This window comes from Panthera onca, chromosome B1 (assembly GCF_046562875.1).
Source record: "Panthera onca isolate mPanOnc1 chromosome B1, mPanOnc1 haplotype 2, whole genome shotgun sequence".
NCBI lineage: Eukaryota > Metazoa > Chordata > Mammalia > Carnivora > Felidae > Panthera > Panthera onca.
In genome coordinates, this window is record NC_138342.1 from 30,139,793 (window position 1) to 30,163,797 (window position 24,005).

At 39.1% G+C, this 24,005-nt stretch overlaps 1 protein-coding gene and 1 non-coding gene across 3 annotated transcripts in view; one reads left to right on the forward strand and one right to left on the reverse strand.

Annotated features, from left to right (window-relative positions):
- The window catches only part of ARAP2 (ArfGAP with RhoGAP domain, ankyrin repeat and PH domain 2), a 188,477-nt gene extending 166,522 nt beyond the window's left edge, over window positions 1-21,955 (reverse strand). Inside the window, exons 1-2 of one of the 2 annotated variants that reach the window (XM_078446218.2) lie at window positions 21,592-21,953; window positions 8,667-9,731 (exon numbers count right to left, since the gene is read on the reverse strand). In XM_078446218.2, coding sequence (XP_078302344.1) covers window positions 8,667-9,574 — 908 coding nt within the window. In that variant the 5' untranslated portion in view covers window positions 9,575-9,731; window positions 21,592-21,953. Of the gene's footprint in view, window positions 1-8,666; window positions 9,732-21,591 lie in introns of both variants that reach the window. The other variant, XM_078446219.2, reaches the window with a different exon arrangement.
- LOC144616222 (U6 spliceosomal RNA) lies at window positions 19,726-19,835 on the forward strand. The gene has a single exon (XR_013555370.2). It is a non-coding gene; the product is annotated as a U6 spliceosomal RNA (small nuclear RNA).
- Window positions 21,956-24,005: the final 2,050 nt, after the last annotated feature.

Genomic DNA, 24,005 nt, shown 5'->3' on the forward strand with positions numbered 1-24,005 from the left:
TAAACAGAATGGCTAAATTCCACAGATGTGTTTTTCTAAATAGTCTTAAGGAGATTTCACTAGATTTTACAAGCATTTGTTTCTCACATTTATACTTTACAAAAGTAAATGAATATATTTGCCCAATGCTAGTATGTACGTTGGATTTTCAAAACTGCTAGACATACCCCTGTGAGACACTAATTTTCTAATTAGAATTCATTATTTATTAGGGGTTTTTTGTCATTAAACTTTACAATTACAAAATTGAGTCAAAAATTTGTCGGCTCTATAAGCGTAGTATGAAAATATATAAGATCTTTCCTTAAAAATATTTGCTGCCTTGGGAGAGAAAGATTACAGGTAATTAATTAGAATACAGCCTAATAGCAATGAGAGAAGAAAACACTGTGTAAACAGATGTAATGAATACCCATTACTATATAAATGAGTTCTATTTTTCCATCTAAGTGTAAGAATCAGGACAGTGTCTTTAGGATCTCTGAAATTTGTATCTGCCCAAATAACTACAAACAAGGATTAAAAAAAAAAAAAAAAAGAATAGAAACTAATGAAATAAAATATGGATAAAGTTTAAAATCATTTTAACTAAAGCTGGTTATTGAAAATGATCAATCAAATTGATAAACCTCAGGGAAGGAAAATAAAAGATAAGAGAGACAAACTACCGATATCAGCATGAAAGAGAAGACACCACTACAATTCCTACAAACATTAAAGGGATAATTATAGATTATTGAGAAAAACTTTATTTCAATAAATCCAACAACTTAGATGAAATGGAAATATTTTTTGAGACATAAATTACCAAATATGATACAGAATAGAAAAATCTTAATATCGCTAGATCTATTAGAGAAATTGAATTTAGTAGTCACCTACCTGCAAAACACTCTAGGCCAAGCCATTTCACTGATGAATTACACCAAACATTTCAGAATGAAATAATACCAATTCTACATGAACTTTTTCAGAAAACAGGGAAGGAGAGACTATTTCCCAATTCATTCTATAAGGTCAGTATTACAGACACAAAGCCAGTCAAAAACAAAACTACAGATAACTATTAAATAAATTGTCCTCATGAATTTAGATGCAAAACTAATTAGCAATATATTAGCAAATCAAATCCAACAACCCATTAAATATATATATATATGTATATATATATAAATAACCAGATGAGATTTATTCCAGGAGAGCAAAGTTGGTTTAACATGAGAAAAATCAATGTAATTCACCAAATTAAGAAAATAAAAGAGAAAAATCACAGTCTCATGACAACAGATCCAGGAAAACCAACTGACAAAATCCAACATCTATTAACGACAAAGATTCTCAGTAAACTAGGAACAGAAGAAAACTTCCTCAACCTAATGAAAGGCATTTATGAAAAACCTACATCCTAAACAATGTTGAAGGCTGACTGATTTTAAGATTGAGAGTAAGACACGGAGGTATGCTCTCACTACTTATAATCACATTATTTCAGAGGTCCCATCCAGGACAATATGATATATAAAAGAAATAAAGGGCATGCAGATTGGAAAATAAGAACTCTTACAAGCAGAAGGTATCCATTAAGTAGAAAATCCTAAGGAATCTGCCAGAAAGATTCTCAAACTAGTAAGCCTAGCAAGGTCCCAGGATAAGGGGAAGATATTAACAAATTCAATAGTATTTCTAAATGCTAGCATTGAGCAACTGGAAAAATAGTTTGAAATATAAATTTTATAATAATATCAATAACATGAAATAGTAAGGGGTAAATTTACCAAACATGGGCATGATCTGCACACTGAAAACCATGTAACATTGAAAAATTTAAAAAGACCAAAATAGATACATATACCATGTTATTGGATTGGAAAACTCAATGTTGTTAAGATGTCAATTCTCCACATGTTGATATACAGGGTCAATATAATACCAAACAAAATTCTAATGAGCTTTTATATAGAAATTGACAAGATGACTCTAAAATGTACATGCACATACAAATAACCTACTATGGTCAAATATTTAAAAGAACAACAAGTTGGAAGATTTATACTGTACAGTTTCAATATTTAGTCTTAAATCTATAGCAATCAAATCAGTGTATAATTGGTGAAAGGATAAACACATAAATTAATGGAACAAAATAACAATTCCACCTAACTCCCACACATCTACGGTCCACTGTTTTCTGAAAAAATGTGAAAGCAATTGAATGGGGAAAGGATAGTCTTTTCAACAAGTGTTGCTGGAACAACTGGATATCTTAATGAAAAAAGGAATGAACACCAACCATTATTTCATACCATATACAAAAGTGAACTTGAAATGGAGTTTAGACCTACATGTTAATGCTAATGTTCTAAAACTTCTGGAAATATACGCAAGAAAATCTTTGCAACCTTGGAGTATACAAAGATTTCTTAAATTAAAAAAAAATCAAAACCAAAAAAGAAAATTATGTATGTATTTAATATATAAGTATTTAATAAAATTAGTAAATATTAACATACATGATAAATATACTGAAAACATGTTTAAAGACGAATTACAAGAATTTTAAATATATTAGTGGTGCTTTAAAGCATATTTTGCTGGTTTTACTATTAGTCATATGAAATGTAAAGAAAAATGTTTGTGGTTTTAATTATGATACTCAGTATCCAACTGCAAGAAATTACCGAATCTATCAACCAACTTCATTTGATCTAGTGTTGATGAAAGATTAGCTCAACACAGGAAAAAAAGTTATTTTGAAAACCAGCCATTAGTAATTTATATTCTCATTTACCTATGAATAAGTTATCACAAGCTATTTTATATTCTAATATCTATTATGCCCAAAACATTGTGTTAGGAATTTATATATATCTACATCTCATATTTCATCCTCATAACAGCTCTATGACATAAAACCAGTTGTCCTAATCCTGCCAATAAAGGAGGCTCTCCCAGCCCAAGTCCACAGCTAGCAAGAGGCAAAGCCCCCATTCTTTCCTTTCTGCCTCTTTCTGCCCTATTGTCTTCCCACCAGTTATCCTAAAAACTGTAGGTTGCCTTTTAAATTTAACATATAAAAGCATGGTTGATTTATAAAAATTAAAAAACCATTAAGAAAAGCAGTAGTTATCACCTTCTCATTAATTATGCTTTCGTGACCTTGGTCAAGTTACCTAACAGTCCTGAGCCTGGTTTCCTCATTTACTGAAGGAGATTAATTCCCAGGCCTGCTTCCCGGGAATATTACGAGGATTAATGAAAAAATGCTTTTAAGGAGCATAAGGTGTGCCCTTCACAATATAAACAGCAAGAATGAACCAATTATCATTTTTATTAGAGGAGAAAATGGTCCTTCTGGTAAACTTTATGTGCACATTTGTTTCTTCAAGTCCTTAAAAGTATTCACACTCTTCTTTGTGATAGAGAAAACATGTCATCAACCTAGTAGAGGAATAACCATGTGTTGTTTTTGTTTTTTTTTTTTTAGTAAAATACTACACAGCAATTATTACATAAAGTATGTGCATCAATGTGGATAAATCTCAAATATAATATTAAAACACCAAGTTGCAAAAAAAAAAAAAAAAAAAGCCTCTGGTTACCAAAGTGAATCTTTAGCATAATACAGATATTATTTTTTAATATATTTTAAACCACTAAAATAACCAAATAAAGCAGTGCTATCAAGGTTAATTAATGTTAAAGATCTCCCTTTATGATCCACACTTACCTGTTACTTAGACAAGGCAGCCACAGCAAAAAATAATTATACACCATAAATGGACTATCATTTCACAGAATGTTTTTAAAAAATGCAATTCTTGCAATTCATAACAAACTACAACGGACTAACTACGGATCATTACAGAATTGAATTCAAAAGAAAATCACGATCATTAGGCAGCAGTTTAAAACTGCCTTGAGGTTACATATATCTAACTAAACACACAAATCTGATTTCAGAAAACATGAGTCTATTAACTACAGCACAGACTAAGAATGTGAAATTTATAATGCAGAGATATTTAAGTCTCAATCCAAGACGTTCCCAAAAAGATGTCCTCAGGAAAAGAATAAATGATAATTACAGATGGATTACAACACAAAAGTCTACATTATTATCCTCAAATAGTTCTTTAAACTAGCAAAAATTGCAGCTCAAAATGTATTTTTTTATGGGCAGAAGTCATGAATAGACATATTTCCAAAGAAGATATCTAGATGGCCAAGAGACACATGAAAAGATGCTCAACATCACTGATCATCAGGGAACTACAAATCAAAACTACAAAGAGATATCACCTCACACAAGTCAGAATAGCTAAAATCAACTACATGAGAGACAATAGATATTGGTGAGGATGTAGAGAAAGGGGAACCCTCTTGCACGGTTGGTGGGAATGTGAACTTGTACAGCAACTCTGGAAAACAGTAGGGAGGTTCCTCAGAATGTTAAAAATAGAATTACCCTCTGATCCATCAATTGCACTACTAGGTATTTATCCAAAGATACAAAAATACGAAATCAAAAGGATAAATGTACCCTGATGTTTACTGCAGCATTATCTATAATAGCCAAATTATGGAAACAGCCCAAGTGTCCAGTGCCTGATGAATGGATAAAGAAGATGTGGTACTTATATATATAATGGAATATTATTCAGCCATCAAAAAGAATGAAATCTTGTTATTTGCAATGATATGGACGAACTAGACAGTATGATACTAAATACCCTATCATTTCAGTCATATGACAAATTTAAGAAAACAAAACAAACAAGCAGAGAGGGGTAAAAGAAAGAGGCAGTTAAACCAAGAAACAGACTCTTAACTACAGAGAACAAAGTGACGGTTATCAGAAAGGAGGTGGGTGGAGGGATGGATAAAATAGGCGATGGAGATTAAGGAGTGCACTTGTTGTGATGACCACCGGGTGTCATGTGGAATTATTGAATCACTATACTCTACACCTGAAACTAATATTACACTGTATGTTAAATAACTGGAATTTAAGAACACATATTTTTCAAAGTGGTGCTTTTTATATTATGAAATAAAAAGTATAAATCTAATGTCTTTTTACTTATAAAAAATCTGAAGCAGACAGATATCATTATCCTCTAAGAATAAATCAAACTATTAACTACTTAAATTTTGATTTTTCAAAATTTAGGTGAAGTCCAAATTTTGAAAATATTAAAATAATCAGCCTATTTTTTCATAGAATTTAAAAAGAAGACATTTTAAAGGCATATAAAGAATTTTGGATTGCTAAGCATTTTTCTGCTATAACATGAAATGTGAAGTTTTTCTTCAACATGGAAAAGATGGGATGAGTTTCTGTATTTTTCTTATTCAATGCACCCAACCACTGCTTAAGACTTTTCTGTACATTTTCTGCTTAAATATCTTTCAACATTAAAGTCTAAAATAGGGTTATCCATTTCTAATGTCTGTATCATGTCTATGTATATCTAGAGAAAAATATCGAAGACTGTTATTTTTAATAAAAAGTTCAAAGAAGCCTGGAGACTTCAGGTTTAGATTTCAAACTCTTAAAGACCCTTCAGTCAATATGGTACACCAGTCTTAACAATAAATTATAACAGATGTCCTCCAATCACTGTGCAGCCCCGCCTTTCATCTTCCTGCACCCCATCTCTGCTTCCTTATTTCCCCTTCCCTAAAAACATTTAGAGGCACAATACCTAAAAGAGAAGGACTTTGTGACTTGTGCCAAGGATAAAACAGTTGCATGCGAGACGTATGAAAATCTTTAAACTGGGAAGGAGGGTAAGAAAGGTACCTCTTTAGTAGCTGAAAGGATCTTGTTCTTTCCTGTCTTGAGCACAGAAGAGGAGGCTCCCGGAAGGATCACAGGACACGCCCAGGACTCCCAGGGAAATGGTAAGATGCTGGACCTCACTTCCTGCTTGGAGGCCTCCATGGGAAACCTCCAGGTGAAAGTGATAAGGGAAGAGCCAGCTCTTTAAGCCTAGTTCTGCCCTGGCCCTCAAGAAAGGTTAAAAAGAGATCCTGAGGTTCATTGCTCAATAGCCCCATCTAGCCCAGCCTTTCCAAGAAAAGGAGCAGGCAGGAATTCAGGAAAAACTGAAGGCAAGGACAAAGATAATCCATTTGACCAGAGTGTCCATTTTGTCAGATAAATAAGGAGGGAAGAGGCAGCTGGGGAGGAACTGATGTCCAGGGAGACAAAAACAGAAGGCTTCACACAAGGAACGCATCCAACATCATATATACCTTTTAACAGATACATGAAATGTTTAGTAAAGAAATTATGTTAAAAGCCTTGGCCACAAAGAAATATTTTTATTTGGTATATCCAGAAATGTACTAAAATATCATTTAGATGTAATCTGATTACAGAGAATCTCAGGTTATATAATCCACAGTTTTATTTTAAAACTCATATTATGACATTTTAAAATCTTGCAAAATTCCTATTTGCAATTCAGGCCAGGACCGCAAGGAAAAATACAAGTGAAGTCTGAAAATAATTTAGTTTCTCATTGTATGATTTGAGTACCACAGATGCAGGGTTACCATTTACCGCCATAATCAAAGAAGAAAGGTTATGAGGGGTAACCTGGCAGGGCTATGATGCAACTAGGACTAACTTATTTACTAATTTTAACATTATTTCAATTCTCATTTTCAAAGGCTCATACTCACAAACAATGTGAATTACAAGTCTTTCATATGATATAAAGCTTACGCTTACAAATGAAGAAACATCAAGTTTCTCAAGAACTTATGAAAAATAGCACCTTTTAAAACTTAAGCCAAATGTTTCTTGTGTGAAGTTATATCCTTACAACTCCCCGAAGGATTCTGTTCTGGCAAAGACACAATTTTAATGTGTATACTCATGGCAAACCGCCCTCAGTTACTTTGTTTAAAATTAGCAAAATATTTTAAAACTACAGTGTCATACAAAAATTGGTAACCTCCTACATTCCTAATACTTTCTCATATATGCAGTGAATATTTTTAAGAATATTTCCTAAATGAGTGGTTAAGGAAGTGTGTGGGTTCTAGAGTCTGATGTACTGGAATGAAACTCCAGTTTACCACTCATGTGATCCTGTCAAAATCAGCCTAGGGCTCAATTACCTAAGAAAATGTAGGAATAATACCTCCAGTGCCACTGAGAGATTTAGATAACCCACAGGAAATTATAAAACAAACTGGCTCCTAGGATGTTTAATAAAGGACACTATTACTACTGATTCCCAAGGAAAGACTAGACTTTGCTGTTGGCGCGAGGGATGCCAAGAGACAAAGACAAAGTACACAGGATCTCTTCCCTCAAAGAGTTTACGCTCTAATGAGAGGTTCTTAAATCAACAGTCCTGTAAATTGCCACATTTTCTTTGGCAAATACTAAACTTCTGCATTTTCTCCTGCAAATACAACCAGGATTTTGCACTGTAATTACCAAAGATGCCCACAGGCAACAGTACCAGCAGTAGGGGTAGAGTGGAAACAAGCAGGGAAGGAGGGTATTGCAGAAATGCCAGCCTAGAGCCTGTGCAGGAAATCCATAATTACATCTAGTACCACAGCAGTTAACAGTCGAACAACCTCATGACTCCCAGCAAAGAGACAAGTGTTAGCTTTTAATGAAAAAAAAAAAAAAATTAAAAAAAAGAAAGAAAAAAAAAAGAAAAACATCCCACCACAGCCCTGGAGAAAACCACAACTATTTTAGGTGTAACCCTGAGAAAGGGACGAAAGTTCTCTCTGCTGTTAAGTCAGCGCTTAGCCTCCGCAGTTACCTCAAAGGACTAACAACCCAACATGCAATGCTGGTGGGCCCCTCTTTAGAATTCCGGTTCCAGTGAACCGGATTTCACACTGTACTGTTACCATCTGTCTCCTACGCTACACTTCAAGCACCTTCGTTCCTCTCTACCTCCCCACCGAGCACAGTGACCAGAACCAAGCTGGTGCTCCCTACATGTATCTTGAATTACTAATTCATGCCAATGCATTGTGTCAAGCAGTAGAGATACAAATGTTAGAAACAGGGCCCCTGGGGCGACTGAGTGGCTCAGTCAGTTAAGCATCTGACTTCGGCTCAGGTCATGATCTCGCGGTTCATGGGTTCCAGCCCCAAGGTGGGCTCTGTGCTGACAGCTCAAAACCTGGAGCCTGCTTTGGATTCTGTGGCTCCCTCTCTCTCTCTGCCCCTCCCCCACTCACACTCTGTCTCTCTCTCTCTCTCAAAAAAATGAATAAATGTTTAAAAAAAAAAAAAAAAAAAGAAACATGGCCGCCGCTGAAGGACAAATAATCCAGTCAGGAGACAGAGTCAACAATTCAAATATAAGAACTGCCCTCATGGAAGAATTTAAAACCAGGTGTGAAGGAAGGCATGGGAAGGAACTGCCAGGTAAAATTAGAGGAAGGGACTTTCCCCCACTTAAATGGAAGAAAACTAAAGAGTCCCAGGCAGTTATAAGTTAGAAATAGACTCTGGGAAACAGTGTACAAAAGAAATGACACGTTCTCATTTTAGAAGAAAAAAAAGGGTCATTGAATAGGCAAATTAATAGACGTCAAATTTACCAATCCTAAAAATACGCGTTACAAGCAACTAAATCCACTCAAATTGAATACTTAGGGCTCGTCATAAAAATTCTTACCTCCCTGAAATTCCTTTTGTAGACCCTGGAATCTCTGGTACAGGACGATGTCTTAGCAGAAAAGATCTAGATGGTCTTGAAACCAGCTTGCTACGGCTTCTCATGGGTGCTAGGATTGGTGATGATGGAACATACAAATCATTTACAACCATCTCTCCTTGAAATTGAAAGAATGGGGATGGCAGTGATCTTTCTAATAAACCATTAGTTCCACTTCCAGAATTTGCCTCTGATACTGACGGGCGGAGGGAAGAAAGGCATTCAGAGCCCACATCAGGAAGCTGGCTCACATTTTCTGAGATCAAATCAGCTCTGTTTGTTTGTTGCTCTTCGATTGTGCAATCCATAGTTATCTCTGTAATCAAAGATTCTCCTTTAATATTTTCACTACCAAATAAAGTATGCTGAAAAGAATTCAAACTTGGGTGTGGTTCTTCTTCTGGAAGGGGAAAGTTGTGTTTAGGAAGAGACAGCTTATCATCTGATTTAAGAGACTGGCTATTTTCTACACTAACATCATTTTGATCAAGAGTTTTGGTAACAGTCTCCCACTGCGTTGGGCTAGGTGCCTGAATACCACCTGCATCTGAAAGGTCTCCGGAGTTACTCCCATCAGAGAATGGAGCATGGGGAATCTTTGAAGTCTCATCGTCCTTCTTTGTTTTATGAACATTTGCATATATTGGGATATCTTGCATTTTTGACAAGATTATCTGCAACTGTTTCAGTATCCTCCTCCGGTGTCCTGTAGGTGATATTCCAATTTTGTGCAGCACGCTGTCATTGACTGCCGCACAGTCCTTCACAGTATCAAAACCAAACTCGCGGAAGCGTAGGAGATACTGCTCCAAATTAATGCTCATTAGGAAATCTCTGATATCAACATTTACTTCACTGACTGAGGACATAATGGTGGCTTCATTACTAAGCTGAGTTATCAAAAGCAGTACAAGGAGATACACACAGGAAAGTCCACTTCTGTATTGGTTTTTCCTCTATCACTCGCAACAGAGAAATGTCTCAAAATGTTATTTTCTTCACAGTGAATGTTTTATGTGCTTAAGCCTGAAAAAGAAAAGAATATTAATGGATTAGGATATTTTAGTTATGAAAACCTAGTCTGACATGATAAACTTTCTCTGGAGAAACACAATAGAAACGAGGATAATTACTTTCGCTCACTCAGAGTTTAGAATCTTTGCCATTACTCTGCATGCCTCAGAGAGTCAATTCCTAGGTAAAGTGTGAGGATACAAGGCAGAAATGCCATGGTGGGATCAAATGATGATTTTCAAAAAGGTAAAAAACAACTTTCCCACAAATATAAAATGAACATGTGTCAAATAATTTATTCAACCCATTAATGAAGGAACCAGTAAGATGGTAAGACTGTTTCCAGGAACATTTGTGCAATAGGTTTAGACAGAAAAGACTTTTTTTTTTTTTCATGTTAAGACTAAGATTAGTAGGTTAGATTTAAAAAACTGGTTAATGTCCTACAGGGCAATAAAACCATAACCTTTGGGGTTATCTCTCTACCAGACAAAAATCTATAAGCTAACAGATAACTTCCCAGTTCAGGGCTCTAATCAAACAGCACATAGAAAGTAGAGCACAAAATTAGAAATAAATACCCCTAGGGTGGGCCTGTTAAACAATACCCCCACACAATGCATTGAAAGAACATGCTATACATGTCCTTTTTGATTTCCAAATTTTAGAAAATGTTTCTTAACAGTATCTAAGTATGAACAACCCTACCCTTTAATACATTTCTGCAAAGACACTCTTAAAAAGCACAGTTAGAATACATTTCTCAGGTTAATAATTTTCATTCAAAAAATGCAGTAGCATTGTACGCACAATATTGATATACAAGATAAAACTGCCTGAATAATATGTAAATACATTAGGTAACAGGAAATAATATGAAAGGGGGAAAAAAAAAAGTCTAAAGGTCACATTTTCCTTTCTACATAGCAGATGTACATAGGTTCACTTTACTCCCAAACAACATCATTAAATTTTTTTAAGTCCATTTATCTAGGTGCTGTTTATGTGACTGTGTTCAGTTTGTGAAAATGTAGGATATGTGCACACTCCTGTATATTATGCTTCCACAAAAAGAAAAAAAAGTAGACAACATGCATAACATATGCTGAAATAGTAAAATGAGACTCACCCAATCTAAGTCAATTTATCTGAACAAGTGTTAATGCACTGTCTCTGAAAATCACATTTCAAAATAACTCTCCAAGAGACACCACTCAAACACTGCATGTCTTATCTGCCAAAAGGCCAAAAGCTATTGTCTCCGCTATTTAAAAATATCGGCAAACACTGACACACACGTACACACAAAAAAGGGAAAGCACGTATTATCCTCAGACAGCACTGTGGATGCAGAGAAAGAAAAATACAAACAAGAGACACAAGGCAGGAAATGACTTTGACAATAAGGTATCCCTCTGCCACATTCAAAATGACAAAATGTCAGGGGGGAAAAAAAAACGTAGAAAGCTAAACTTCAACACTTTATACAAAACTAATTCTCAGATACACTACTCTTGCTCTACACAATTATTTTGTAAATAAATACATTATCTTTTTTTTTTTTTTTTGCACATCACAAATGGAAATGATTATTGCCAAACTGGGTAACACCTTGATCTTGGACTTCCCCGACTCCTGAGCTGCGAAAATATAAACGCCTGTTTCTGTTAAGCCAAAAGTCTGTGGTATTTTGTTGCAGCAGCCCAAACTGACTAATACTCTCCTCTGTCCTCACTGCCCTTACCATGGTTCACACACTCATATCTCTTGCCTGGATTATGACAGTCTCTAAACAAATCCCTCAGCCCGGTCTTCAGTGATCTACTGAAAACTCCAAATTTAGCATGTCCCTCCACATCCTCAACAGGATGAAGTCTAAGCTTATTCCCGTGTCATACCACAGTCTGGTCTCAGTCTAATAATAACAATAATAGCAGCTACTATTGATGTAAACACCAATTATGTGCCAGATACCATGCCTCCTATTATTTACTGCAAGGTAGGTGTTCCTATGTACTAGCTCCAGCAATTTCAACCATGCCAAACATTCTACCAGCATCCCTTGCTCACTTTAGCTCATTATTGTTAATTATCATTCTTAAGGCAACAAACTGTTTAATAGCCCCATACCTTTGGCATATGCACCATCTGCTTGCAAATCTGAACATTTTGCACAATCCTATGCATGATTTAAAAGAATTTGAATAGGCAGGCAGGTATTATCTTCTCTGTGAAGGCTTCCTATCAACCTCTTAACCTCTTAAATGAATCCCTCCTTCCTTTATATACATCTATAACTAGGATCCTAGAACTTTGCAAAGCGCTTGGAACTTGTTTAAGTGATAGGAGAAGATAGTAGGCATAGAAGAAGTACTTGAGAGGCCCATTTTGTTAGTTTCATGGTATGTTTGCATGTACGTTTTCTACACAAAGCCCTTGCCTTTCCTTGGAGTATACACAAACACTTCCTGGGCGGCTGAATCGAGGATGAATACACCAAAAGTTCTACTCAAAACTACCTCCCTGCCATCATTCAACATGCTGAACATGAACTCAATTCCTTTTCAAGATGTGAAAGAGGCTCCCTCCCACAGGCCCTCCCATCCTTTCTACACTTTGACAGCTCCATCCCTCAGTCACCAGGCTTTTTAACTGTCTGACTACTCAAGGGTGTTCCAGATCCTTCTTTCTTCTAGCCCATACACTCATCGGATGCAAAGAGATGGATGTGCACACCCTTAAACTGAGATCAAAGCCCTGCGCACTTTGACCTCCCCTTGGGCACACTGGCAGGCATGCTGTGTTCTGGGTCAGTGGCTCTCCAAGGAACTGGTCTGTGGATCTTCTGTGCAGCAATGATGGCTGATAACAGGCTCAGAAATTTGTACTTGGGATGAGAGGGATGTGCAACAAAATTTTACAGTTTTAAATTCTTCACATTCCCCAAATACACTTTACACCATCACACCTGAGCCTAAGCTCATCACTTTCCTCCCCTAAGGACAGATTACCCCTCCCAACCCCTTGCCCATCCATCTGGTGTCAAACTCAAACCCAACCTCCTCCACTTCCTAGCAGTGTAAATACGGCGCATGTCTGTGTGTTTGTTTCTTTACCCGGAAAATGGAAACACTCAAAGCTATGTCAGTGCTGGTCAAGATTAAGTGGTCAAACAGTGCTTAGTACAAGTTAAGTGCTTAGTAGACATATACTTCCATCACTATATTTATTTCCATGCCTGTCATCACTATGTCCCCACAGCTAAAACCTTTCCCATTATTTAAAGTCTAACTCAAATGTTGTCACAAGGTCTCTACTGAACAAGAAATAAACTCTCTGTATTCCTACAGCATTTACTTCTTAGAGCATTAAATCATATTCCACTTATTCCATAGTAACCTACAGAAGTGGGATAGTTTAGGAGTACAAAACGAAGATTTGGGAGCTGAACAGCCTTGGTCAAATCCCAATTCTTCCACTTACTAGTTCTATAAGCTTGGACAAGCATTTAACCTTTCTGGGCCTTAGTTCACCCTCATCAGGAGAACAGGAGTAACAAGACCTTATTTCACAGGGCTGTTGTGAAGCACTTAGAATACTAACTGCACACAAGGAATGTTAAGTGTTTGCCATTATAATTATTTTTTACTATCCCATAATAAACTAACAACTTTGCCAAAATGATGACCAGTCCATATAAGTTGCCCAATAAATGCCAGTCAAATTATTTATTTAGAAACACAGTGCATGATGTATATGTACTACATGTCTAGAGAATGCAAAATTGCTGGCACTACACATGTGCTTGTACATTTTCCCATCCTATCCTGACCAATTTTCAAGAAGTAAAAGGGAAATAACATTTACAAGTACCCATCCCATGCCTGGCTTGGAGATCACTTAATAATGCATTATGCTATTATCTTATTGAGCTCAACCTTAAAACTCTGTCCTGCATAAACTACTTCTCACCGCCTCTGCTCACAGCCTAGTCCAGGCCACTATCTTGTTCATCTCAGACCACTACAATCGCTTCCTGATTCATAGCCCTGATTCTGTCCTGCCCCCCCCCACCTCCCGTACACACACAGTATAGTCTCATACAGCAGTCAGAAAGATTCATTTTATAACAAAAGTCGTAACACGTCACTCCCTCTGAGACTCTCCAACTTCATATCCCCTGGCTGTCCATTCCATCATTCATTTGCCACCAAGTTGGCCTCAGTTTTATCCCCACGTCATGAGCTCACTTCTCACCCTTGTATCTCTTTCAAATCTGCTTCCCCAACTCATGGCTCCCTCCATCACTTTGGTTGGTCTCTGCTCAAATGTGGCCACTTCAGAGAAGCCTTCCCTACTCTCCCTCTGCTACTCCCTACTCTTACTCTATTTGATGGCTTTGTTACTACCCGGTATCTGTGGACAGAGAAGGCAGAGATCTTGTGTACTGTTCACTGCTCTAGCCTTTGAACACCATCAGGCACATAGCATGTATTCAATAAAAAGACTTTTTCACAGCTTTGAGAGTATTTAATATGGAAAGCATAGGAGTGCCTGGGTGGCTCAGGCAGTTAAGCTTCCTACATTGGCTCAGGTCATGATCTCATGGTTCGTGAGTTCAAGCCCCACATCGGGCTCTCTGATGTCAGCACAGAGCCTACTTTGGATCCTCTATTCCCCCTCTCTCTCTGCCTCTCCTCTGCTCATTGTTTCGCCTTCTCTCTCTCTCAAAAACAAATAAATAAAATTAAAAAATAAATAAAATGAAAAGTGTAAAATACATACAGTTTTAACGTTTGTCTATATAGGTCACCAAACTTGTCAGAAACAGGGACAAGATTCAAATACAGAATCCTCCAATCCATAGGAATGGTGGGGGGGGGGGGGGGGGGGGGGCAGGTAGAAAGTTAGCTGGAAGCATTCTAAACCACCTGTGGGACAGCTTTCCCTCTCCTAATGCCTCAAGTAAGGTAAACCCCCCAGTGAAGCTCTTCCCCATCACCCACCACCAGGGGAGCTTTGTCATACCCCCCCCCCAACTGAGCAAAGAAAGAAAAAAATTGAAAACCATGGGTCACTTCATGAATCCATGAAGTCATTAAAGTATTCAGTGCTCGTACTTGCCTGACTCTAATATCTTATGGGAGAAAAAAAGCACCATACAAATGAATGTTGTCATAACTTTAAAGTTCACCTTTTTAAAATCAGAAACATAACATTAGAATGTTTAGAAAGTGCAACTGTGTCAAAACAGGCTTAATAATCACAGAATCACAAGACTGAAAATATCTACCAAATAAAGAGAAACTAGGTTGCCACACGAATAATGAAACTTTTCAAGGTTATCAATACGAATCTTACTGATTTGAAGAACAATGAGGGTTTACTGTATTCCAGAACAGTGGTTCCCAATGGAGTGAAACTATCCCGCAGGGGGAAACCCAGAAATGTGTGAAAAAAGATTCTTTTGCCTGTCATGATGTTCGAGTGGCACCAGTTGATAGTAAAGTTGATTTATGACACCCTGAAATGATACCCAAGGTAGAAACCTCCTGTACACTTTTTGCTCTTCTAAATCTCTATCACTAATCAGTTACCCCCATAGGATGCCTGGCACTACAGATGATAAGAGAACTGTCCCTGACTTCAAGTTGAGAATAAACGTATTGCAGAGAAACAGCTAATCCCTTAAGGGAGTTCCACATGGGTATCATGCTGAACAAGTTAGTGTGGGACACAGGTCTTAACTGAATTCTACCTGTGCCTCAGTACACACTACAATCACAAGAAATATGTACCATGGTGTTTGCATATCAAGCAAACTCCTGTTTAATACTGAGATATTCACTCCAAGGATTCATAAAGATGACATATTCCACTTTGGTCCCCACAACCATGCAGAAGAGGAAGTACTTTAGAGAAAATATGCTTGTTGTCACATTACTCCATCCCATGGTACAGAAGAGACTGCAAAGGGTCAGGAGTCAAGAATCCTAACTTGTTTTTCCAGCCTGAGTGCTTAGCTGCCAAAATACTATCAAATCGGTCATTCAGCACCCCACTCCCCTACCACCCGTTCACATATCTTAGCTTGTGGCAACACTACCCCCATTAAATCCCACACAGGAAGCCTAGCTCCGTCAACCTGGCCATCTCTCTGGATTGTGGTCACCCGCAGGCCCTGACCTTCACTGACAAGTTCTCTGCCTTGAAGGCTACTACTCCCCACACATCAAACACAGCCATTGTCTTTCATTCTCCCTCAGGCTTATACTGCTAGTAATAATGGCCAATATTTGCGGATGTTTACACACCATCTACTTAGGATCTACAACTAACCCTCACAACTGCCTTGGGAGGAAAGTCCCACACCCAAAGCCACAGCACGGGTAAAGAGTGAATAAATTCCAGAATTCTCAGGGTCCGACTCTACAACCTGTGCTCTTAACCATGATGCCCCCTAAGAGCTAGAAAATGGATTTAACAAAAGAGTGATATCAAGCACTTCAGATTTTTTCCCCTCCTTTGAATCTCCTATGCATAAGCACCTATGGTCACTACGGAAATTCTGTTTCAAAACACCATGTCTTGCAAGCTCAAGTCTTATATACCTTTTCAGTTTGATTGTGGGTATATGTGTCCATGAAAGTAGCTAAAAAAGAAAAACTACATTCATTCACTTCTACTTGTGTGGGATTTAAGACAAAGTGACAAATTAGGGGAAAAGATCTTTGAAATTACTATGTGAAGCAAAAGTAACATAAAATTGCTTATTAAAACTTATTTTGCATCTATCATTGCAGAAAGACAGCCACTGTGGCGCTATATAATAAAACAGTAGGAAGCCAAAATCAGATAATCAAATATAGCCAAAGTAAGTAGTCACCACCCACGAGAACAGTCAATGGTGGACAAAAACAAAAATGCAGCTTGACTAGAATAGAAAGTACTGAAGTACTGTCCCAGAAGGTATTAGACTAGTTTTAAAGGTTTAATTTTAAATGTGATGCCAAAGGAGATAAGGAGTGGAAGCAACCCAAATGTTCCCTGATGGATAACCACATGTAGAGTACACATACAACTGAATACTATGAAGCCTTCAAAAGGAAGGAAATTCTGCAACGTGCTGTAATATGGACAAACCTTGAGGACTTTTTGCTGAGTGAAATAAGGCAGTCACAAAAAGACAGATACTGCATGATTCCACCTCTATGAGGTATCTAAAGTACTCCAATTCGTAGAAAGGGCCGGCAGAGCAGGGGGCGGGTGTCTCGTGGGTGTGCAGTTTCAGTTCTACAAGATGAAAAAGCTCTGGAAGTCTACTTCACAACAACGTAGATCTACTTACTACCCAACTATACCCTGTGAAATAGTAAAGATGGCAAATTTTATGCTGCATGTTTTATTTTGTTTTTACCACAATAAGGAGCTAGGGAGACAGACTAGAAGGTTTGGGCCAGCTTCCTTTTATTCAAACTGAATTCCCTGTACACATTTAGAGCTCTTTTCTTTCCTTTAGAGGCCAGTTCAGGTCTTATACTATCTACCACCACATCCGTGAGCTTTCCCTACCTATTCCATCCCCTCTTCCACCAGGCAGTAGTACAGGGAGTACAGTGTCCAGAGGACACAGCACAGGGATTACCAGTGATCCCAGCTCCGCCATGCACTAGCTGCAAGACCATAGGGAAGTTCCTTTATTTTTCTGAGCCTCACCACTGTCAGGACAATAGTGCCTACTTCACAGAGCTGTTTGGAGGATGAAATGAGTAACTATGCATAAAGATCTTGTAACAATCCCTGGCAAGCAATAAACATTTAATTAGTGTCTGCTGGATGGAAAGTAACTAAGGTTTGAGCTGAAAATAGCCAGAGCTTGGGCAAAAGCATTCTGCAGCTCGGATCAAGAAGAAAGAATTGTGTAAGTTGCATTTTGATTATTTTATTTACTGTGCAATCTCAAAAGTACAACTCTTTCAAAATCTAGAACTTAGGATCCATTTCCACATTCAGTGAAGGCTAGAAGTGATAGTTCACTTCCTTATCACAAGAAGTTACCAATAGGTTCCATAATACCTAGGTTTAGATGTTTTCGGTAATAATCTCAATAGTTATGTACTTGATAATGTTCTTGGCTTCAGTCTTTCTCTTTCAATAGGTTCCATAATACCTAGGTTTAGATGTTTTCGGTAATAATCTCAATAGTTATGTACTTGATAATGTTCTTGGCTTCAGTCTTTCTCTTTCAAGCTATCCACCTAGATTTTAACGGGCTAATGTCTGAAACTTGTTGTCAGTTCTAATTCACAGATCTTTAAAGGAGAGCCATAATTCTTCAACAACCAGAAAGGTTTCATTGTGCTGAGTTCGTACAAGAGCAGAAGTGGGGACAGTGAAAAGCAGTAAGCCAAAGCCTGCATCATGGCGGAGGAGCCCTACCTGTGTGCCCCTAGCTGGGCACCTGCTTCTGCCCAGTGCCAGCTCCCTGCTACCCCTCTACAACCAGCAACATTTAGCTGAAAGAAGAATGAGACCACTTCGATCTCTTGATAAGAACATGGGCACATATTCTTCAGGATTCTGTTCCATTTCATGCTGCCCTGAACATTGTTTTAATTTAGTCAGGTCAAAACTAGTAGGATGTTACAGATCAATAGAAAGATTTTTAAAAATTTACGCTTATGCTATGTGTACTTTATCATACATATGTTAATTCTAAATTTTTAGTATAAACTTAAACCCCACCATTGCTCTGAATTTGAGTTGCATTGTTAAACTAACAACCAGATGTTTCAAAATAGCCTACTGTGAACGTCTCTTCTCTCTGCATTTATAAATAGTCCCCTGACCTCTTTTCCAGCTGAATTTGGGAGCTCACTCCTATTGGTTCCCTTACTGTCAAAGTCTCTTTTTCTTAAGAAGAGAGGATATCTCAGCAAATGTCTTCCAACTTACTGACTCATCTATTTACATTTATTCATTCAATAAATATTTGAGGAAAACTAACTACTCTCTCCAAGAGTAATAATAGTGGGAAATATTTGCAGTTCAAGATTACAGCAACCATTCTCCCATTTGCGAGCAGCATTAAGTGCCATAAAGAAAGGGAAGATGCAACGTCTTCTCTCAAAGAGTTTAAAAGCCTTATGATTAGACAGAACTAAACAAAATAAAATGGCACACATACAATCATTACTTTACCACTCTGGTAAGTGCCAGTAAAGAAGAAGTATCGAAAATGGAATGCTGAGGTACCCCCCAAAAAGTGCATAAATAATAATAAAAAAATCTAATTTTGTGACTTTGACTTTCACATGGTTTACATTTTAAATATTGCTTTACTATTAATTACATAGAGAAGTAGAACCATCATCTTTCATGAGTGCTAGGGAACTCTAAAAATCTCAAATTAATTCCAGGAAGGCAAGTGAAATATGCAGCCATTCACAGCTCTGAGGAAGGAGTGATCAGCGAAGGGGCTAAGAGGGGAATCTCAAGTAGGAAGAAATGGGGATGGAGACAGCACTATCTGAAGCAGAAGGTATGCCATAAAGGGGGCACGGAGGGAGAGGTCTTCAGGTTATAACAGCAAGGAGATGAGAACAGCTGGACCTAAGGTTCAAGAAGTAATAAAAAGTGATGCCAGAAAAGGAAGCTGGAGTTGGCTATGACCTTGAATAGCAGGCTAAGCATTCTGAACTTTATCAAGATACTGGGAAAGAGACTGGGCAATGACTGTTACCATCCCCACCCCCCAGGAGCCCAAGACACTTTATAATCAGCATGCAGATCCCACTTCTCTTCTGCTCTTCCCTGATCATCTCTCCCACTTCAAATTGATTAACGATGTTTCCGTTTCCTAAAGCTATATAACATAACCTGTATAGCCCTTTTATGCGTCCCATTTTTGTAAGAACCATGAGGGCATATTCACCATCTTATTAGTCCTTCCCTGAGTATCCCTTCACCTACCCATCTACTCTGCATACAAATGGAATAAGATAGAGTGCTAGCTTCGGCAGCACATATACTAAAATTGGAACGATACAGAGAAGATTAGCATGGCCCCTGCGCAAGGATGACACACAAATGGAATAAGATAGGAAAATAATTCTTCCCACCTCTTCACTGGTAGTTTTTACCTCTGAAGCTGCTCAAAATGACTACTCCAACCCAGATCAGGATTCCTTTGTTTCCTCATAGTATGGGTAAAGATATATGCTTATTCTTATACTAGGAATGACCTTATAAATAGAATACAATTGACTTCAACAAAGTGAGTAAAATGGCTTAGCCATCACCATTGGCTTAATCTGGCCAATCAAAAAAAAAAAAAAAAAAAAAAACCTAAAATAACAAACTAGAGGGATCCAAGACTTCACAGAAAGGATTAAAAGGACATCTCATAGCCTCTAATCTCTCATCAATTCACGTTTGGTCAAAGCTAAGAAATATTTCCAACATTAATAAAAAGTTCCCTACATAATTAATATTTTACAGAGAATTCCAAAAAGCCCTCAACTTAGCAAGTGCCAACACTGGATCCAATGAGTCTATAAATAAATGAGAAAAAAAAAACATATTAAAAGAAAGCTATGAAAGCAACGACCATCATAATACTTGGCAATTTCATAACATCTTTCACCAAACTTTCTCAAAGTTACAGGAAGGTGGGGTATTTAAAAAAAAAAAAAAAAAAGTCTTGGATATCATGAAATCTATAAACCTGAGTCCTAGGGTTTTTAAAACTTCATAGTTTCATAGTATTAATGTAAACATTTCCAAGAAAATTGCAATTCATTGTAATCTGATTCCTGTACTTAGAGTAACTATCTATAGTTGAGTTGAAAAGGATTAATTGAATATTTGGGTCTTAAACTGCTAGAAACATGTAGTAGTACCAGATGATTAAGAATTTATCTTTAAATACACCAACAGCAAAATACATATTTTACACACACACTATCAGGTTTCCTTTCGTTGGCAAACACTATAAAATCTGACAGGTTTACAGAAGACAGAAAAAATACAAACACATACACGCCCATGTAAGTAAGTTTTAACAAGTCAAGTGACTTACCCCCTAGGTGCATTTTAATTTAAATAAATCTCTGAGTACTAACAAACCAAATCTATATAAAACACTCTTGGTGTTAAGACCCACTTTGAATGTGTATCTGTTAAAAAATGCGTTTAAAAAGGGGCCAGGGAAACAAACACTTCCACTCTAGGTTCCAGCTAAGTTCCATGACCCATTTTACTTTTCTTTCTTTTTTAAACATTGTTAAACAGTGTGATGTCATGAGAATTTTCCCTCAACATTTCTCTTGTAAGTGCATGAAAGTCATAACTACAAGTTTACAGGATTCTTTTTCCCTTAAAAAAGTTAGCTTCCTTTTTTAAAACAGCCCTAACTTCATCTTCCAATTACTTATGGGCAAAGTTCCACAAACTCATGTGGGTGTAGAGTGCTTAAGTGCGGGGGAAATCAATACTGAGCTTGTAAGTACAATACTATTATTGGTAATCACAGTGACATCCGATTAAATGTACTTTTAAAAATAGTTTCCTTCTCGATACGTTTTGTTTTTTTTTTTCTTTTTTTTAACCAGAAGGCTATATTCCACTGAGCGGCCTATTTCAAGGGCAACCTTGAAAAAAAAAAAAAAAAATTGTTCCTATCACTACACAAACCCGCAAAAGCCAAAAAATGTCATGATTCTACACAAACTTGCTTCTATTTTTCCTCTAATTACCAAAGGATAAAGTTCACAACGTCATTTCACAAAGCATTCCCTCAAATCAAAAGAGTTCCAGATCCCCAAAAGGAGGTGAGGAAAGTGTTTAAGAAAACAAGCCCGGGCGAACTTACTTTTTACTAAATGAGATGGCTCACCCATTCTCCCAAGAGACTTGTCTCCAAACTAAAATGAAAGATCAATCTAGTAAACTGCCGACAGGTCCCGGTGTACGGTGTTGGGTTCAGGCAGGTGGAGGCCAAATGACTGTGATTAAAGTTAATTAACAAGCCTGTCGTCTCAAAGCGTATAACCAGCAGGGTGCGGGGGAAGCGCAGAGATCCGCGCAAACTCATTATCTCTACCGAGTAAATAACTTGGTGCCTGAAACTCGCTAAGGGACAGCTTCTTTTTATCTCGGGGTGCCGAAGGAGAAGTCTAGTTGTCGGTGCAGATTCTCACCCGCCCGGACCAAATCACGTTAGCAAGGAGTTTTTGTATCACTTACCCGCTTCTGGTTTCCTTTTAGACGCCCACACGCGGGAGCGAAATCCAAGGGGCAGAAACCAGAGCCGAACACTTTTCGCTCTGGGAATTTACCCGGAAAGTGCCGAAAAGCCGCAGCCCAGCCTGAGACTGTCCCCCCCTGCCCCCCGCCCCGCCCAGCCCACCCGCGGCCCCCGGTACTCGCCTCGCGCGCGGGCAGCCCAGCTGGGAAAGCGAGGCGGACGGTGAAGCCTCGGCGCCGGCGTCTCTGCCCGCCCGGTTCGCTCGGTCCTCAGCCGTCGGTCCCAGGAGCGGGGCCTCCTCCGCCTCCCCGGTCCCCGCCGGCTGCCCGCACCGCGTCTGCTGCCGGGCGGCGGCCGCGCGGGCGGCGCTGTCACACGGGCTGGCGCGCCGCGGCCGCCGCACCTGGAGGCGGGGAGCGCGGGGAACGCGAGCCCGCGCGCAGCTCCGGAAGCGCTGCGGCCGCCGCCCGGCGCCCGCCCAGGTGCTCTCGCGCGCCGCGCCTCTGCCGCTTCCTCTCGGCCCGCGGGGGCGGGGAGCCGGCGCCCCGCGCGGGGGCAGCCGGCGCTCAGCGGCGGGGGCGGTCGAGCCGGCAGCCCTGGTTCCGCAGCATAGCTGGGCGGCTGACTCAGTCCGCCGAGGCCAGGCCGCGCCTGGCACCCTCGCCACCTGGCGCACCTTGGCCGCGAGGCTCCCGGGCCGGCGGGGCTGGGAAAGCTGCGAGGGCGCGTCCGGGAGCGAAGATCGGCGAGGGCAGTACCCTCCCCGGGGGCTGGGGGGGATGGGGGGGAGACACGCGGGTGACCCTTCCGAGCCCCTGCTGGCCAGTGGGTTTCTCCGCGCGCTGATAGAGGGGTTCCTGTCAAATGGGCGGAACCTCTCCACCACTGATTGTTAGTCTTACTCTAAGTACTTTCCGTGTCACCTCAGCGTTTCTCAAACTGAAGACTCATCTAGGGCGCTGGTTTTCCCAGGCTGCTGCTTGGCGAAGTTGCATTGAGTGGGCCCGGGAATCTGTCTACCGAGCTCCGTTGCAGATTCGGCTGAGCCCATTCTATAGGCTTCTCCTTCAAATGGTGTCTGTGAGGAAGGGATTGGTGTCTTCGTTTAATAGTTGAGGAGTCGGAGAGGCAGAGCACCTTGGCCAAGACGACACAACTTTAAGGGGTGGAGGTGATTTTCAATTTAGACCTGAACTCTTAACCCTGAGGAATACAGCCTATTCCCTGATTTTCTAATTTCCCCCTTTCTTGTCTTTTTTCACTTGGGAGGGAGGGATGATCATGCCCCAGTCCTTCTGGTACCTGAGCTTGTTAGATCCTGGAAAGACACTGCCCCTTCGACTTGGACCTTGGCACTCTCTTCTCGGAACTGACAATATGGAGTCAGCAAAAGAAAAGGGGCTCTTCTGAAAAGAAATTTAAAAAATACCACCCAGTGTGCCTGTGCGTCCCCTAATACCGCAGAGTCAGTAAAATCCACTTGTTTGTCAGGGAGTTCAAAGGCCAAATCCTTTTTTTTTTTTTTTTTTTTTTTTTAATAAACATCTCTTCACAGACTGTACCTGAAATGTTCTCCCTTGAAAGATGAAATGTTCTGTTCTTTCCACTGTACCTGTTGATAGAAGTAAAGCAATTAGGGAAAGTGGTGAGCTTATTATCCAAACGAGATAATTGGTGAGGGCCAGCATGTAGGTGGCTTCCCAGGAGCTGGGGCTGGTGGCAGGCGTCATCCTCACCAAAATACCTCCCACCCAAAAGCACCTTCCTGCCTGGGAAGACTCTGTAACAGGCTCCAGAGACACCAAATCTCCATGTCTTTTGAACTAAATACTTCATAGCAAGCCCTGTTTCCACCAGGAAAGTTTTCCCATTTTCTAAACCTCAAGCATGGTCTTTCTTTGGGATTCCTGTAGAATTATACTATGTGGTTTTCCTGGCTTCATTTTAGGTCCTTAATCTGTTGAGGTGTTTTGTTGTTGTTTGTTTTTTTCACTTTTTGCTTTTTACCCAAGAATTCTCACATACTTGTCATGTATTTT